General features: G+C 33.4%; 1 protein-coding gene across 1 annotated transcript in view; it reads right to left on the bottom strand.

The window, feature by feature from the left end:
• DTWD2 (DTW motif tRNA-uridine aminocarboxypropyltransferase 2) overlaps positions 1 to 20,273 on the bottom strand; it is a 128,691-nt gene that overhangs the window by 86,295 nt on the left and 22,123 nt on the right. The window contains exons 2-4 of the mRNA XM_020979017.2: positions 9,295 to 9,385; positions 7,714 to 7,808; positions 180 to 372 (exon numbers count right to left, since the gene is read on the bottom strand). Coding sequence (XP_020834676.1) covers positions 180 to 372; positions 7,714 to 7,808; positions 9,295 to 9,385 — 379 coding nt within the window. The remainder of the gene's footprint in view (positions 1 to 179; positions 373 to 7,713; positions 7,809 to 9,294; positions 9,386 to 20,273) is intronic.

The following is a 20,273-nucleotide window of genomic DNA, read 5'->3' as shown; positions in this document are numbered from 1 at the left end:
TCATCATTAAAATACTTTAGTTTCTTCATTGAAGGATACAGCAATATACATGGTTCATATTTGAAAATATACATATATACACATACACAATCTCAAACAAATATATAGATACATAAATATACATATATTTGTATAATGTATGTGCATACACACACACACATACACAATGTTTCATTTACCTGTCTAGGAAGTCGAAATAGGGAATTCTTATAGAAAATGTCTTTAGCTTGGCTCCATGTCCCATCAATGATGATGATAGTAGAAAGATGATTAGGAGAATTTGATATCAATTCTTCCAAATTAATTGCTTCAGCACCAGGATACAAAATTAAAGTGCCAGGATTTCGGCAAATAGCTGAAAGTTCAGGATCTCTAAAATGAAAACAAGGAGAAAAAAAGTTCTTTAGTGACTTGAAGAAATATTTTATATTAAATTTTCCCTGTCTCACCCATCCATGACACCATTCATCCAAACAGGAAAAACAGTAACTCTAAGTAAAAAAAAATTAAGATACTGTGCATTCCCCAAATAACAACCAGAAGTTAGTCATTCCCTGGTCTTTCCCATCTCTACCATTATTCCCTTTATGTGGCACCTCTCTCCTGGCAGCTATTGGTATTTTGGTTCTAACCCAAAACAAGAATTATTACTCTTCACAGTTAGAACTCCTCACTCCCTTGCTGTTAAGCATGGGCAAGCATTTCACACAATTTAATTCACTCTATCCACAGAAAACCTCATTTTACTGAGAAAAGAGGTCCAAAACAAGTTTGAGCCACCTAGGTTATGGATAGGCAAGAACCTCAGACTTTGTCCAGCTCTATTCTGGAATAGACTGGCATAGGTCAAGTAAAAAGTTCATGGCCTTGAAACTACTAAACCAACTCTAATGTCAAATATAAGGTCAAGGTGTATCAGATAATATCAAAGCGAATATCAAAGACTTTGACTTTCCTAACTACATGGTAGCTGACTAAAAGTTGGAAGGAGGGAAGTGTTGGTCCAGAAAAAATATGACATTAAAATATGGGTCCAGAAATGACTTTAAAATACAATAAAAGATAACCTGAGATGGAAATTGTATAGTACTTAATTCATGAAACATAATCTCTAAGGTGGGTACAAAACAAACTAGAGAGATAAGAAAAGTCTAACTCCCCTTTGGGGTCAGGCCACTTACAGAATAAACCCAACCCTGTGAGTCCAGAGCCAGGACATATTGGTGGAGGAAGCCCCCTAGACCACAGGTTAGACATGAATGAGTGCAATGCAAAACAAAACGTTATGTGAAATTTATAGAAGATCATCATCACTAAGTAAGGGGCTCAGAGAAGACTTCAAGAAGTAGATAGTATTTGAGCTGGGGCTTAAAATGATGAGTGGGAGTTTAACAGGTGAAAAGGCAGAAAGAGGACATTGAAAACATAGAGAACAGTATGAACAAAGTAGGAAAACCAAAGTGGGTGTCTGGGAGTCAGAGTCATCCAGTTCAGCTGGAGCTTAGAGTATAGAGAGGGAAAACATATTAGAAAAAGATAGGTATAAACTTGTAACAAACTATGAACACTAAGCAAAGAAGTCTGAACTTAAATTGCTAAGTAATAGGGAGCCACTGATGCATTTTAACAAGAGGAAGCCCACAACAATTTGGTTCCAGTTTACCTTTCCATTCTAATTCCATATACTTCATGCAGCTTGAAGAAGCATAAGATAAAGAAAAAAAATGCTTAAGTTGGAGTGAGACAGAGCTGGGTTTGAACCTTGCTTCTGACAATTACTAGCTAGCTATATGACCATATACAAATCACTTAACTCCTCCAAGCCCCAATTTCTTCATCTGTTAAATGGAAAGAAAGGAAGGAAGAACCAAACCAAATGAAGAAATAACTTTGGATTAAAAAAAAAACAAAAGGTAATCAGTGATTTTAAAAAAAAAAGTAATCCTACAACAAGCAAATGAGAGTCATAAAGAAAAAAAAAATGTTTTTTTAATTCTGTTTAAAAAAAAGTCTTGCAACAGGATGGCTACAAGAAATGAAGTAAGAGGTAAATAAGGAAAATTAGAACTGAAATAAGTGTTCTAGAGGAAAAATTTGTAAAGAGAATAATAATTTAGGGGCAGCTAGGTGGCTCAGTGTATAGAGCACTGGCCCTGGAGTTAGAAGGACCTGAGTTCAAAACTGGCCTCAGACACTTGACAAGTAATAGACTCCCTGAAAAACATAATGGAACAATAAGGCCTTGATGATTATAGGAAACAATGAGAAATATTAGAACAAAATCAAAAGATTTAAAAAAGAAGAAGAAAATATAAAGTACAACTCTCAAAAATAACTGAAAATCGATAGAATAAGAAATTTGAGAAACAGGTAAAGACAATCAAAGAATAACCAGATTCCTTGAAAACAATGACCAAAACCAAAACTAACTCATGGACATTATATTTTATCAATTCATAAAGGTAAGTAAATTGCATAATGGAAAGATAAATAAAATGGGAGAGAAGAGGTTGAAGACCAGGGAAATGTGTGATGTATACTAATTTAGTCCAAGGATTAATTTTGCTAATTTGTTACTCTTTCTCCTAAAATTTTTAAAGTTATTACTTGTTAGAACGACTCTCTGGGAGAAGGTAGAAAAAAAACACTTGAAAAAATTTTGTGATATGAAAACAAAAGCCATCGGTAAAAATATATTTTAAAAGCAGCAACTGCAATCATACTATCAAAGAAAAAAGAGAAATTCATAATACAGATATAAACAAAATTACATTTTTCTAAGAAGAACCATAGACAATAAATCAATGTCAATATTAAATTTACATGCTCCAAATGCCAAAGTATCTAAATTCATAAAAGGAAAAATTAATTGAAATGCAAGAAGATGTAGATAGTAACACAATAATAGTAGGACATCAATATTCCTCTCTCAGAGTTTCTTGTGGCACAGTAAGCCTTTCACCAATTTTGTTTGTTTGTTTTGGTGAGGCAATTGGGGTGAAGTGACTTGCCTAGGGTCACATAGCTAGTAAGTGTCAAGTGTCTGAGGCTGGATTTGAATACGGGTCCTCCTGACTCCAGGGTTAGCGCTCTATCCACTGTTCCACCTAGCTGCCTCTGTCTTTCACCGATTGATACAGATCTACTTTGTTTCCCGTTCTTTGCTACTACAAAAAACGCTACTATAAATACTTTGGCATTAGCTTTCTTTTCATCAATGACCTTATCTGAGAAATCTAACAAAAGTAAACAACATGAGAAATACAGAATTCAACAAATTACTAGAGGATTTAGAGCTAAAAGACTTACAGTATCTTCTAAACGAGACCATTAAAGAATATTGGTATGTCTCAGAATTACATGGAACTTTTACAAAAATTGCCCACAAATTAGTGCACAGAGATATTGCAAATAAATTTTAAAAAGGAAAAATCCTTTATAGACTCAATTACAATAAAAATACTAAAAATATGCTACCACACTCCTTTAATAAGAAAAATATATTCCTAATATTTAAACTGGTAAACACTAAAATAAAGAACTATAGACCAAAATCATTAATATCAATTCAAAATTTTAAAATAAAAACCTACAAACAGATTACAGCAATTCATCCAAGAAATCATTCATTATGACCAAGTTGTATTTACACCTGGGATAGAGGGCTTAGAGGCAGAAAAAGACCTTTTTTAATATCATAAAAAATACTGACCTAAAACCAAAAGGAAGCATCATATGCAATGAGGAGACACTCCTTGAGAACAAGGACTGTCTTTTGTCTTTCCTTCTCTCCCACTGCTTAGTGCCTGGCACATAGTAGGTGCTCAATAAATGCTTGCTGACTGATTAGAAGTTTTCCCAGTGAATACAAGAGTAAAGCAAAGATACTTGGTCTCTCCACTATTATTTGATATAGTTCTAAAAATGCTAGCAATAGCAAGACAAGAGAAAGAAATCAAAGGCATAAAGATGAGGGGGCTGGGGAAAAAGGGGAAAGGATTTATATAATACCTATTGTTTGCTAGGCAATGTCTTAAGTGTTTTACAAATATTTTTATCTCATCTGATCCTCACAACAACCCTGTAAGTACTGTTACTATCATTATTTTACAGTTAAGGAAACTGAGGCAGGAATTAAGTGATTTGTCCAAGGTCACAACAGCTAGTAAATTTCTGAGGCCATATTTGAACTTAGATCTTCTTGACTTCAGACATACTGCTCTTTCCATTATGACACCTAGCTGCCTCAGGTGATAGGTAGGTAGGAAATATAAATAAAGATAGTCATCATAGGGAATCAGCAAATAAAACTAATTAAGAAAAATAGTTTCAGAAAACTTGAAGGCTACAAAATAAGTACACAAAAATCAATAGCTTTTCTATATAAGAATAAGAATAAGAATAAGATCTATAAGACAACAATAGAATGGGAAGTCATATTCAAAATAACTAGAAAATGCATAAAATATTTCTCAATCTACCAAAGTATACTCAGTACTTGTACAGAATCAATTAAAGAAATAAAAGAACTTTATTAGTTGGAGGAATATTCAGTACTCATACTTGGGTCCTGATAATATAATAAAAGTTACAATAATGCCTAAATTAATTTACCATTTTAATGCTATACCAATCAAACTATCAAAGAACATTTTATAGGACACTATAAAATAATAAAAAAATTCATTTGGAGGAACAAAAGATATAGCATATTATGAGAAACAACAATAAAAGGTGGAAATGAAATGAAGAATAATACTTGCAGACCTTACACTAGATTATAAAGAAAAAGTGATGAAAATAATTTGGTTGCGGTTAAAAAAAGAGAAGTAAATAAATGGAATGGACTAAAAAAAGGAGAATTAGAAGTAATGGAAATTAGGAAAGACCTCCCTTTCCAATAAGAACTACTGAGAAAACTGAAAAGCAATATGGGAGAAATTTTATTTAGATCAAAGACATACCATATGACACAACAAATTGGATATGAGACCCAAATATGAATTATCATGCTATAAAAAAGTAGAAGAAAAGCACATCAACAGGTAAGAGATACATTCCTAAGCAAGCAAGGAATAGAGAGAATTACAAGATATAAAGTAGGTAATTTTGATTATATAAAATTGAAAAGCTACTGCACAAACAAAATTAACACATATTGCATTAAGAGGGAAGTAAATTAATTGGAAAAAAATTTGCATCAAATTTCTCAGATAAGGTCATTGATAAAAAAAAAGTTAATGCCAAAATATTTATAGTAACATTTTTTGTAGTAGCAAATAACTGACAACAAAGTAGATCTACATCAATTGGTGAAAGGCAAAGGCAGCTAAGTGGAACAGTGGATAGAGCGCTAACCCTGGGGTCAGAAGGACCCAAGTTCAAATCCAGACTCAGACATTTGACACTTACCAGCTATGTGACCCCGGGCAAGTCACTTAACCCCAATTTCCTCACCAAAACAAACAAACAAAAAAAACTGATGAAAGGCTTACTGTGCTACAAGAAATGACAAACAAGAAGAATACAGAACAGCATAGAAAACTTACATGAACTGATACAAAGTAAATTAAATTGAGCCAAGAAAACAACAAGGGAAAGAACAACCCTAGCTGAATTATAAAGAATAAGCTGGGCCCCAAAGAACAGATATAAAAAGACATTGTTTCCCCGATCTTTTGAAGAGGTTGGGGTCCACAAGTATGGGACATTAAATATGATGCTAAATTTTTCTGAAGTAATAATTTATTTTGCTGATTTTTTTCTCTATTTCCTCTTTTTATTATTTTTCTTCTTTAAACAAGTCCTTTTTAGAAGGACTATTACTCCTTGGGAGAGAGAAGAGAGAAGGATATAGAGGGAAATCTCAGAGATTTATAAATTTAAAAAATCAATAAAACACTTTTTAAAAAAGAAATTATTAACTGCTTGCTCTCTCTATATATATGTGTGTGTGTACTCTTTCCATATATGTATGTATGTATACACATATGTATATATACACATAATTATTAAGAAATTGTTAGCAAGTTCTGGGAGATGTCTTGAAAATTTAAATCTCCCATCACTGAAATATCATGCCTCTATGTAAATCTTACAATCTATTTGCCATACTCTTCATCTATTTCTTGTTTCTATTCAAAAGGTCTGTAATGTATATTACTGACAACGTTACTTCCATTCAGTCTCTAATGATCTTTGCTAAAATGCTCTCCAACAAGTTTCTTCCTTCTGGTTCCTAGATTTCCTCACATAAGTAATCTTCTTAATATAATGCTACCTTGTCCCATCTCCTACATATAGATACTCACATGCTTTAACCTCATCAATACAGAAGTCCTTCAGTTTTTCTAATAAGCATGCAAAGATCTCACATTCAGTACATACTGCATATATTTCTAGATAGTCTACAACGATTCTGTCCCCTTTGTCTACAAACACACCACCAACTCTGGAAGCAGAAGGAGCTCACATAGTACTAAAGACCCCATTTTCCATTTTACTTTGTTTCATAAATTGCCATGGCCAAATGATTCATTACCTAGTGGCCAACACTTGGTGATGAACCACTTTATTCTTGTATAACACATTCAAACTATCTCTTACATCAGGTTCAGTCCTTCTAGCTTGTTAGAGCCCACCAAAATTACATTATGAATCTAGGGTCATCTCAACAGGATGAAGCAAATGAGGATTATGTTGATGTTGACCTAAATATATTTCCATTCATAATATGTATGGATCTATATGAATACATCTAAGACCTATGAGTTCACTGACATGCTAACTGCAAGTGTAGGAATGTACTCCTCCAATGCAGGTCAGAACTGATATATAACACATAATCATAGAAATTTGCCTAGAGATCAGAAAGATTAAGTGACTTGGCCATGGTTACCCAACAAGTTACGTGGCAGGGGTGAGGGATGAACTCAAATTTTCCTGACTCCAACTGCATCAATTCATCTATTATAACCTAATATATCTCTCATACACATGTGTACCAGCATTATGTCCAATCCAATCCAACAAATATGTATTAAGTATTTACTATATTCAAGTCACTATGCCAACCATTAAAAATACAAAGACAAAACAAAATACAGTCCATGATCTTAAGGGACTAACATTCTACTGAGATACACATTTCTATCTTACACAGATTCTGGACTCTAGCACTTTGGATGGGTTGCCTGATGAGGCAACATAGTAATCAAAACAACACTGAAATGAAAATTTAGGCCAATGGTGGTAGCACTAAAAGAAAAGGACACTGAAAATGTTCTTTGTAATCCTGGGCTACAGGCAGATTCACAATAGAGGAGAGGGATTAAAGTTAGGATCAAGACATCAGATCTATACTCTGAGAAAGCTGATGAGTCAATACACAATTATAGAACAGAAAAGAAAATAAGATTGAAAACCTCTTCTCCCTTCAAAAATAAAAAGGCTATACCATCTTTATAACAGAACAAATTTTGGGAATGGCTGGTACTAAATTTTTAGGCTAGTTTAAAATATCAACTTATCTGATTTATTTTGCCTGTCTTTAAGACCACTTCAAAAATCTCACGACACAAGAATTCATATTACACTTGATTAGTTAAACCATCCACCCTGAGAAGGTGTAGTTGGTGGACAAATTCAGGTCACAATTTTGAAATAACTAAAAATAAAACAGTAAAATGGAAGTTGAATTAAAAGTGGATTTACCTTTCTTCACTGAAGCGTCGACCAATCTTGACCTTAACTTTGTCCTGGGGAAGGCATGCAGCAAGCAGAGGTACTGTCCGTAATACTTTGTTTTCCTTCAATTAAAAAGCTAAATCAATTTTACATGGATAAGCATATTTTTCTAAACTCTTACAATATATACATTTTATTTTTAATTTTTCTGTTGTTAAAAGGATTGTCAAATGAAAAATATCAATATAAAAATATTTATTATATACCTCCTATGTGCCAGGCACTGTGCTTAATCTCTGAGATTACAAATACAAAGAATGAAACAATCTCTCCTCTCAGGAAATTTACTTTCTGTCTGAGAAAGAACAAGTACATATATACATATACAAAATAATTATAAAGAGAATAAATACACAGTAACTAGAAGAGTACACTAGCAATTGGAGGAACCAGGGAAGGTTTCATGCAGAAAGTGGCATTTTAGCTGCATCTTGAAAGAAGAGCTGAATCTATAAGAAGAAAGTATACTCCAGGCATGGGGATGGCCAATACAAAGGCATGAAGATAGGAGATGGAGTGTTCTGTGGCTGGTCTATAAAGCACAGGAAAGGAAGTACTGTATGTAATGAGGCTGGAAAGGTAAGTTGGGATGAGGCTGCAATAAGCTTTAAGAGCTAAGCAAAGGAGTTTATATTTTATCCTGAGGCAACAGTATAGAAGAGTTTATTGAGTAAGAGAAAGGAAAATCACTTTGGCTGGGCATGGTGGCACATTCCTCCTAGTGGGAAGGCTCAGGCTGCCTTGAGTTGCTTGATGAGGTTAGAAGCCAGAATGCAAAGATTGGGGAATTAGTAAAAAGAAGTAGAAAGCATCTTATATAGATAGCTTTCCATAGACATTTGGTTGTAAAAAGGAAAGATATAAAATAATAGTTTCAGAGGACAGTAGAGTTAGTTAGTAGCGTTGTAGTTACAGAGTAGGGGAAAAGAGGAGAGAGTGGGAAATGTTGTCCAACAGTTTTGAGATAAAGAAAAACAGAAAAAAGAGAACACATGTTGGATGGTCTCAATTTTCTCAGTAAAGTAAGTCTACAGATGAGTCTAGAGAGGAGTGATATGGAAGACCTGAAAAGAAGAAATTTAAAATTCATTTCATAAAACTAATTTAATTTTTTTTCTATTTTAAAGGGGGAAAACATACTTATCTACATAGAGCCAGTAGAATAAATTGGTTTTAGATTCAGATACAGATTATATTTCTATGACATCAAAGCAGTGCTCCTCTTCATTTATACAAAGCTCAAAATGTTCAACAGATGACATGAAATTTTCAAAATCAACTCAAATTTCTATTACCACACCTTTCTTAAATTATTAAATGGTTCTTAAATAGTATTGTTACTATACTACATACCACCTATAAAATATTAACAAATGAGAAAAAAAAACAAACGCTACAAATAGAAAATAATTTTCCCAAAGAGAAAACATTATCAACTTAGTTCCAAAAGTGCTAATAAGTTAATATTCACCTGTACAATACTGTTTCCCATTGCTTTCTTTCATGCTATATTATTTAACTTTCATTGCTTCCCACATCCTTACTTACCTCTGCTGGATGCTGAATTATATACAGGTTGGTAGAGATATTTAGAGGATGTACTGGCAGAAATGGACATAAGCAGACCTTCTGTGGACGACTGCAGAATTAGGGGGGAAAAAAGAAAGTGTTTTAAAAATTAAGAATATTTAATGCTATTTTAATGAAGCCAAACATTTATATAATCTCAATTGGCAAGTGTGGTGCTACTGTTTAGTTCAGGAAACACTGAGTTATAGGAATATATAGTCATTCACATAGTTCATATACTTGTTATTGGAATTTTCATTTTTTTAAATTTAGTCTTCCTTTATTTTTTATTAAAAAATAAGTTTTATGAATCTTGTTGGGTTTTGTAACAATCATTGCTAGCTATATACCACAACCAATCTATTACCACCTAGAAATGAACCCTCTCTTGTAAACAAACAAAAAAGCAGTTAATCAAAAACAATCAGACAACAAATTGGACAAGCCTAACTTCATAAATCTCTACCTCTCCGCCAAAAGCAATATATATATATATATATATATATATATATATATATATATATATATATATATATATATATAGTATACATAATGTTATAATATTTAGTATTATATATATATATTTGGTTGGTATATAATGGGCCATTATAGTTTTTACTTCCTTACAGTAAATGTGTGCAGCTTTTATTTTTATAAATAACATGTCTATTATAAAAAAATACTTTAAAAAAATACTTAAGACTCTTTGGAGGTCACTGTTTAGAAAGACATACAAGCAGCATCTTAAAATTTTATATGAACATTACATTTTACTCTTGTGCAACAGATTCACATTTATAGGATATACCAGGAAACTCAATATAACTTCTAAAATTTTAATCAAAGAACATGTTATGTACATATGTAACTATGCACATTAGTATACATCCTCTACTAAAGGTCTGCTATAAAACCCCATCATGATGAGAAAATGACTCTGATTTTTACTAAAACATGCAAACATGCAAATAGAATAAACATTCTGTTACTGTCTACTAAGACGGATCATCTTTAGGTCAGTCTGGTGATGGATCAACTTGTCTATTGTCTAAGGACCACCCTATGATAGTGTAGAGCCTCATTTTTAGGCTAGGAGCAGAGTGATAAATTTTTCAGCAACAACTCTAGATCATTTTCTAAGTAACAGAGGGATTGGGATCTGCATTGTATCATAGAAGTGATGCCAATAAAATTTCAAATCTTTAATGTATTGAAGTAGGAGTTACATTAGTCACACAAATCAATTTTATTAAACTATTACACTCCCTCCACAAAGTCCTTTTCTGCCACATCATGATAAGAAATAACTCTAAGTTCTCAAAGGTTATTTCAGTAGAGAATATATTCTGGCAGGTCCTATCAAGCTATCAAGATTTTAAATATGGGACCAACAAACTTTGTATTAGTCATCTAAGGATCAGCCTAAGAAAGTTCAGAAAGGTTCATCATCAGAGCTGGTTACTGATTGATATTTATTTCAACTACAAATTTCATTAAACAACCTGTTAAGGTACAGAGTAGGTTTTCATAATAAGTATGAGTAGATGGAATACCCACACTCATGAAATCATAGACACCTGATTTAACAGTACACCATGACTGGTTCAAATAAACAGGTGCTTAGTCCTGCTATTTACTGTAAATCTCAATAAAAATAATTGTGAATGGTTAGGAGATGGAGAATGCAAAACTGCACAAATTGCTATATATCATAGACCCAGCAATACCATTACTGTCTGTAACCCAAAGAGATCAGAAAAAAAATAACAAAAGGAAAAATGACCTATATTTTGTGGTGGCAAAGAATTGGAAATTGAGGGGATGTCCATCAATTGAGGAATGGTTGAACAAGCTGTGGTGTATGAATGCAATGGAATACTACTGTGCTACAAGAAATGACAAGCAGGATTATTTCAGAAAAACATGGAAAGACTTACATGAACTGATGCAAAATACTGTATACAGTAACAACAATATTGTACAATTACCTACCGTGAATGACTTAACTATTCTCAGCAATACAACAATTCAAGACAATTCCAAAGGACTCATGATAAAAAATGTGATCCACATCTAGAAAAAGAACTGATGGAGTTTGAATGCAGATTAAAGCATACTATTTTTTTACTTTATTATTTGTGAGTTTCTTTTTGTCTGTGTCTTCTTCCACAACATGACTTATAGGGAAATGTAATTTGCATGATTGTACATATATAACCTATATCAAACTGCTTACTATTTCAGGGAGGGGGGAGATGAAGGGGGAAGGGGAAAAATTTGGAATTCAAATCTTTTTAAATGAATGCTAAAATTTGTCTTAATACATATTCGGTAAAAAAACATAATATTATTTAAAAAAACTAAATTAAAATAAAGTATATAAAGAAATAAAACTCCCAATCTACAATGTATAAATGGTGGAAGGATACAAACATAATTTCCAAAGAGGAAAAATAAATTGTTCATAATTACTTGGGAAATACTCAAACCTACTAAAAGGGAAAAGAGGAAAATTAAAGAGGTACCACTCAATACTCATCAAATCAGCAAAAATAATTTTGAACAGAGCTGAAGCCAAGATGATGGAGTAAGGCAGGGAATCAATTGAGCTCTCTTCAATTCCCCTCCAAATAACTTTAAAATAATGCCTAAAAGCAAATTTTTGGAGTGGTACAACAAACAAATGACAGGAGTGAAGCAATTTTCCATTCCAATACAATTTAGAAGGTCAGCACGATAGGTTTCTCTCATTGGGGTAAGAGTGGAGTGAAGTACAGCACAGGCTGAGCCCAGGCAAGCCATCAGCAGGCCTTGGGAGCATGTGTATCAAGGAGGTTTCCAAAGCTCTTAGTTTACAGACAATAAATAACTAGTTAGAAAAAGATTACAGAGGACTCTTTGCAGGCACTGTGGGCAGGAATCTGTTGCATTGTCCACACTCAAGTCTGGCTTACAGTTCCAGGGTAAGAAGGAGCATTGGCCCACTAGTTCTTGCAGCCCCATGGCAGTGGGAATCCTAGTCACAGTTTCAAGGTAGAAAAGAATGCTTGTGGTCACTCACAGAACAGAGTGCAGACCAGGAGAGCAGTGACCACACTCTTCTTAACTCATACCACCTTGGAAGAACTGAAAATTTACAGATCCCCCAGAAGGAGCTCTGAAAACAGCAGCACAAAAAAACTGAAATTTGAGATAGTGCCTCCTCCACTCTGAGAGCAAAGGCCAACTTCAACATAAAGTTCAAAGTCAAGAAATGGGCTGAGAAAATGAGCCAACAACAATAACAAAAAAGAACCTGACCATAGAAAGTTACCATGGTGACTGGGAAGATCAAGACAGAAACCCAGAGGAAGACAACAAAATCAAAGCAGCTAAATGCAAAGTCTCAAAGAAAAATATCAATTGGTCACAGGCCCAAAAAATTCCTAGAAGAGCTTAAGAAGGATTGTTAAAATTCATATAAGACAGGGAAAAGATGAGAAAAAGAAATAAGAGTGATGCAAGAAAATCATGAAAAAGAGTCAGCATCTTGGTTAAAAAAAAAAGCACAAAAATCCACTGAAAAGAAATCCTGAAAAGAAAATTACATGCCAATTAATCTAACAATCCAGGTGAAATAGATGAATCTTTACAAAATACAAATTTCCCAGATTAACATGAGAGGAAACAGAATACTTATATAACCCTATCTTAGAAAAAAAAAATTGAACAAGCTATCAATGAGCTCACTAAGAAAAAATCACCAGGACCAGATGGAATTACAAGTGAATTCTACCAAATATTTAAAGAACAATTAATTCTGATACTATATAAACTATTTGGAAAAGTAGGTAGAATCCTACCAAATTCCTTTTGCAACACAAATATAGTGCTGATACCTAAACCAAAAAGAGCCAAAATAGAGAAAGAAATCTATAGATCAATTTCCCTGATGCAAAAATTTTAAGAAAAATACTAACAAGAACATTACAGCAATATATCACATAGATCATATGCTATGACTAGGTGGGATTTATACCAGAAATGCAGGGCTGATTCAATATTAGGAAAACTATCAGCATAATTTATCACATCAATATCACATGATTATATCAACAGATGCAGAAAAGGCTTTTGACAAAATACAACTAAAAATATTCCTACTAAAAAATATTGGGAAACATAGGAATAAATGGAACTTTTCCTGAAAATGATAAGTAGTACCTAACTAAAAACATTAGCAAGCATTATATGTAATAGGGATAGGTTAGAAGCCTTCCCAATAAGATCAGGGGTGAAGCAAGGATGCCAATTATCACCACTATTTTCAATACTGCACTAGAAATGCTAGATATAGCACTAAGAGAAGAAAAAGAAATTGAAAGAATTAGAATAGGCAATGAGAAAACAAAACTATCATTCTTTGCAAATGTAATGATGTTATATTTAGAGAATCCTAGAGAATCAACTGAAAAGCCAACTGAAGTAATTAACAACTTCAGTAAAGTTGAAGTATATATAAAATAAATGCACATAAATGATCAGCATTTCTATATATTACCAACAATGTCCAGCAGAAGAGATAGAAAGAGAAATTCCATTTAAAATACTGAAGACACCTGTCAAGACAAATCCAGGAACTATATAAACACAATTACAAAACATGTTCACATGAAGAAAGTCAGATCTGAACAGTTGGAAAAATATGAATTGCTGATGGGCAGGTCAAACTACTATAATAAAAATGACCATTCTACCTAATTTAATTTATTAACTCAGTAGTATAACCAAAAAATTATTTTATATAGCTAGGAAAAAAGTAACAAAATTCATTTGGAAGTACAAAAATATCAAGGGAATCAATGAAAAAAGATGTGAAGGAAGGTGGAATAGCACTACCAGATCTCAAAGGATGTTACAAAGTGGTAATCATCAAAACAATCTGTTACAAGCTAAGAAACAGAGTGGTGGATCAGTGGAATAGACTAGCCACACAATACACAGTAGTAAATGACCATAGTAATTTAGTATTTGATAAGTACAAAGATCCCCGTTTTGGGGACAAGAACTCACTATTAGACAAAAACTGCTGGGAAAACTAGAAAGCAGTTTGGCAGAAACTAGGTATAGACTAAAATCTCACAGCAACACAAGGATCTAAGCCATTTCCAAAGGCCTCACGATGGAAAATGCTATCCACAAAGAAGAAAGAACTATGGAGTTTGAATTCAGATCGAAGCATACTATTTGCTATTTTTTTTTCTTCTGTTGTGTTTTGTTTCCTCTTTCTGTTGGTTCCTCTTATTGGTTCTAATTCTTATTTACAACATCACTAATGTGAAAATATCTTTAATAGGAATGTATATGTATAGCCTATATCAGATTATGTGCCATCTTGGGGTGGGGGAGAAAGATTTAAAACGCAAAAGCTTATGGAAGTGATTGTTGATAATTCAAAATAAATTAATTTTAAAATAATAAAATAAATTTCTTTATGATTTATTACCAGTAAATTTTGATTTCTATACCTATTTCATTTACCTATATACCCAGGGTCACAAAAAAATTTCTTGGACAAAAAGGGGTCACAGGTGGAAAAAGTTTAAGAAGCCCTAGGATAGTGCACTGGGCTGAGAGTCAGGAAGACCTGAATACAAATCCAGCCTCAAACACTTCCTAGTCGTTTGATCCTGAGCAAGTCATTTGATCTGTTTGCCTCAATTTCCTCTTCTGTAAAATGGAAATGTGGGCCATTGAAAAACTCTATACCTGACTTCAGTAATCAGCCTAAATAAACACAATGACTCATAACCAGAAAACTAAATATCAAGTGATTAAATTTTTGCCCCCTGTAACTCACAGAAACATAGTTGAAACCCACAAAAACAAAATCACAGATATTTTAAAGTTTTGAAGAAGTATTTTACAAATAAAGAAGCATACTTCCCATCTCTTGACAGGGAGCTAGCTGATGGACTAGAGGGGCAGAATGAGATAGGCATTTTCAGACACAGTAAATGTGTGGGTTTGTTTTGCTTGACTGATACAAAGGAAGATTTTTTTGAGGGGGAGGCAGATATTTAGGAGGGTGAGAACGAAATTAATGAAAATTATTTCCCCCACAAAAAAGAAAAAGGAGAGTCAACAAAAAAAATTTTAAATATACAGAAGATAACAGAAAGAAGTGAAGGGGGAGACAGACAAACAGTGCTGTGTTGGAAATGTGTTGAATTTGTCAATGTATTTTAAAAATCAAGCTGAATGTAATATTCATTGTTTCATATATAATTCTCTCTTTTGTTCTTTGTATTTAGAAATATTCATGCCTATTGATGTTTGTCAAGTTCAGAAGGTTTCTTTTTCAGATTAAGTTTAAAAGACAGAGGAAACGCACCTAGACAGAAGTCTATCTGAAAAAAGATAGTTTTTCATGGTATGCAAGTTCTATATCAGGTTTCAGTTGTATCTGACTCTTTGTGACCCCATTTGAGGTTTTCTTGGTAAAGATACTGGAGTTGTTTGCCATTTCCTTCTCCAGTTCATTTTACAGATGAGGAAACTGAGGCAAACAGGGTTAAGTGACTTGCCTAGAGTCACACAGCTACAGCTAGTAAGTATATGAGACCAAATTTGAATTCAGGTCTTTCTTAATCCAGGCCCAACACTCTATCCACTGTGCCACCTAACTGCTTATACTGGTCTATAGTTTTCAGATTTTATTCTCTTCCCTTTTATAATCAGAATATCTGTCCTTCAATCCTGTAGTACCATTGCTATTCTCCAATGTCTTTCCAAAATCAATTGATAGTGATTCAGCAGTCACATACATCAGTGTTTTCAGAAGTTGATCAGGGTGCATCGAAGTTCATCTGGGTCAGTGACCTGAACTCCTCAAGTACAGCTAAATATTCCCTTGCTATCTCAGTATTTACTGTGTATATCAATCCCCTACTAGATATTTTGGTTCTGCCCTTTTTAGTCCAAAAATCATACTCCTTGGTAGAGAAAGCAGAAGCAAAACAAGAGTTTTCTCTCTGTCATACTTCAGGATTCTCATCCCTCCCCATTCCTATTCCTTCTTTGCCCCTCCTTTTCAGCAATATAGTGCTGTTTTTTTAAACCCTTTAGTTGTAGGCTACAGAAAGACCTATATAGATTATAAGAAAAGAAGCAAGTCTGGGGCAAGCAGCTAGGAAATTAAGGGGCAAATTTCTAGATTGCATCTCACTTCGGGGTAAGGGGATAAGAGCACTGGACTCAGAGTCCGGAAAATTCAAATTCAAATCTGTCCTCAGACACTTATTAGCTGTGAGACCCTGGGCAAGTCACTTAACCTCTGTTTGTTTCCTTAACTGTAAAATGGAGATAATAATAGCACCTACTTCATAGGATTGTTATAAGGATCAAATGAGGAACTATTTGTACAATACTTATTTACCTAGTAAGTACTTAATAAATTCCCCTTTCCTTCCTTCCTTTTTTTTCCATTCTTCCTTGTCTTGTTGGTAGAATTTCCAAGAGGAAATTCCCACCCTATAGAGTAGATAAGGTTATGAACCACTAGGATTTGGGAACACTCATGGACACATCCTTGTAGCCAGCCCATAAACATTTACTAAGCTTCTCCTGTGTGTACTAAGCACTTTACAAATATCTCATTTGATCCTCATAACAAATGGAAGTAGATGCTATTACTGTCTCCATTTTGCAGTTGAGGAAACTGAGGCAAATATCACAGGCAGCTAGAGCATGAAAGTTTCTTTATTTCATTTATAATAGAGGGCTTTGCATTAGTGAAGTGATCCCTAGCATCAATCTGACTCAATAAAAAGCCCCTAGCAAGACAGATTCCTGCTTCCACAGACCTGGTGATTTTCCTACAATGTACAGTCCATGACAGGCACTGTTTTTAATGCTGTCTCTATTAAGGGGAGAAGGGAGACAAAGGGAAGTCAATACTAACCAGAACCAGAACCAAAATTATCAGCATGTATCCTTGTTCTGTACTGAACAAATGTATCCTCATAAGCTAAGAAAACCTATTCTTTTATATATCTTACTTGTTCCAGGTCAGTAATTTGTGTCACAAGTAGCATTTATAAAACACTTCAAGGTTTACAAAGTGCTTTACAAACATTATCTCATTTTATCCTCACAACAACCCTGGAAGATGGGTGCTATTATTATCCCTTTTTTAAAGATGAGAAAACTGAGGCAGAAACATGTTAAGTGACAAGTGTCTAAGGCTGCATTTGAACTCAGGTCTTCTTGACTCCAGATCCAGTACTCTATCCATTGCATCATCTAGCTTAAGATAGCTTCCTAAGCCTCCTAGCAGATCTTTTTGTCATCCTTAGCTTTTCTCACGAGCTTTAACCCATTCTAAGTTGGTGAGCTCTCCAATCAACTCCCTGCATATCCCTGTACATTCACATTCATTCTCTTTCGACAGTGACCTCCTTTACCTCCTCATCTGAATTGTTTAACTTTGTGTCTTCAGAATTTAATTCAGGAAAGAGTCCTAAATCTCCTTGGTTTATATCCCCAAAAGAGCTATCTAGGAATTTCTACCTATCCTTTCTCTGAGGCCTGAAAAAAAAAATGTAGAATATGCACGTAATGGAATGTTATTATGCCATTAGAAATTGTAAATATGAATAATGCAGAAAAACATGGGTAGACTGTATGAATTGAAGCAAAGTAAAATAACTACAATCAAAAGAATATATACACATGGCCCATGATAACAGACATAAGAAATCACTAGAAGTAAACAGAAGTCTGAGAAACTGAAAGAAAGGTGATGGTCCGACAAAAGAAAGGGTGAAGCACACAACATCCTCTCTCATGAGGAAGTATGGATAATTGTAAACATTATCAGATATGGCTACAACATTATAATGTTTTGGCTTTATTGTTTTTCTCTGTTACAAGGAAGTGCTCAATTTGGAGAGGAGGTAAGAAGAGTTATTTCCAGAAATGGCCGTGGTGTTTAAATAAAAAAAGGCATCAACCTTTTTTTTTTTAATGTAGGATATATAGCAGCTGCCCTCTCCTCTATCACAAATTCAAAGAGGCAGTGGTGTCTTACTCTAAGGTTTCCATCACTTCTATCCTAGAAACCTCCCTCATTGGTGAAAAATCATATCCACAAATTTAAGCTCTACATTTTGATGAATGAAATAATTAAAATTATATTTATATAAAAACTTTCTAGAATGTAATTAGGTTATTCAGAATAATATTAAAGCACTTAATGAGTGAATTAGTCAATTGAAAACAAGACTGGGAGTTGGGAACTACTCAAAGAAAGGGTCATTGTCTTGTTATGTGCCCTTGAGAATGCTGCTGAGTTTTATCTTTCCTCATTCATAAGAATGGTAATGGTAATGGCCTAAAAAAGTTTTTAAGGAAGGACTGATGAACTGTTGGAAAATATTGTGAATATTTAGGAATTGTAGAAGTCCAATTTTTCTAATAGTTTATTATAGCATAACCATAGGAATAGGTTATTCTTGCATATATATGTGCCTACAGACTGTTAAATGCTCTTTTCCTATTCATTAATGCTTTTCCAAAAATCTATTCTACATTCAATTTTAATTATGCTCTGAAAGTAAAGACAAAACCTTCTCAAAATTTCCTTGGGGAAAGTAATGTTTTTTCTTCTTCTTTCATTTCTCATTAAGGATACAGGAATAAATATGGATGTTTTCTGAAAGACATAAATTTACTTGCTCAGTTAGTGGGTACTATAATAGAAGGATAATCTCACTCTTAGCAACCTATATTTGACAGCATGTAGGCAATCAAAATTCCATCTGAAATGGGACTGGTGATGCTAAGACCTTGGGAAAATGTGATTTTTAATTAAACAAGATATTTTTAACACTTTAGTGAGCAGAAAGCATTTATTGAAGTGGCAAATATTTATTCCTAGAAACTTTTTTTCCACAAAAAAAATGGTTTTAATACCAATAAATTCATATATATAGACAAACATGAAAATCAGTGAATGTTTTTATTTATGTTAAAGTATTTCTATTTTGAAAAAGAATTTAATTTTTCCATCAAATGACTGTAAATGGGGAGTTTTAGAGAGTTAAATCATCTTAACTTTCCCAGCATATGACAGAATTTTTTAGGTCCCAAAACTGTGAAAAATCAGTGAACAATGCAATAGTTTCATATCTTTTCACTGTACTGTTTGAATAGCCACACTACATGACACATCAAAATGTCAATAGCTTTCTGGTTATAATACAACCAGATATGAAAAATTAAATACCACAGTGCCCTCTACTGCCATTTTTAAAAACTCTAAGTCTTTTATAATGATCTTTAGTTTGGGTATATCTGAAACAATATCCTGAACTGTATGCAGCACATATAAAATGAAAAAAAAAAGCTTTTTCCAACCATTTTGTATAATCAAAAATGATCAATTTCTAAAATAATAACTTTAATCTCTGGGGAAAGTGGGGATGAAAATTTGGCTACATCATCAATATCTTTTTGGTTCTGGAATAACAGTCAAAGACACCATTATATTCAAGAAAACCCATTCATTAATACCTTCATACATCTTATAATTGAATTAAAGGTGGAATCAATCAATCATCATCTATTAAGTGCTTACTATGGGCTGTACACTATTTTAAGGTACTAGGGATACAAAGTAAAAAATGAAAGTGCCTTGACCCCTGCAGAACTGACAGCTTAGACATCTCAACACTTATTTCTCTACATTCTACTCACTTTACCAGAAGCAAGGTAATTGAATGTAACTACAAATGTTAATTTGACTTTCTCAAATTCACCATATAGAGACATGCATAAACAAGTATACCAAGATGGTTTATTATTTTTTTAAGTCAGCTAAGAAAAAAAAAAGGAAGGAAAGAACATCGAAATAAAAATTCCCAATTAAAAACAGAGTTCTAGGAAGGAAGATTAATTTCCAATTTGGATATGATCTA

Source organism: Phascolarctos cinereus, unplaced genomic scaffold, assembly GCF_003287225.1.
Source record: "Phascolarctos cinereus isolate Bilbo 61053 unplaced genomic scaffold, phaCin_HiC Scaffold_4;HRSCAF=312, whole genome shotgun sequence".
Classification (NCBI taxonomy): Eukaryota; Metazoa; Chordata; class Mammalia; order Diprotodontia; family Phascolarctidae; genus Phascolarctos; species Phascolarctos cinereus.
This window is presented reverse-complemented; position numbering and strand designations above follow the sequence as displayed.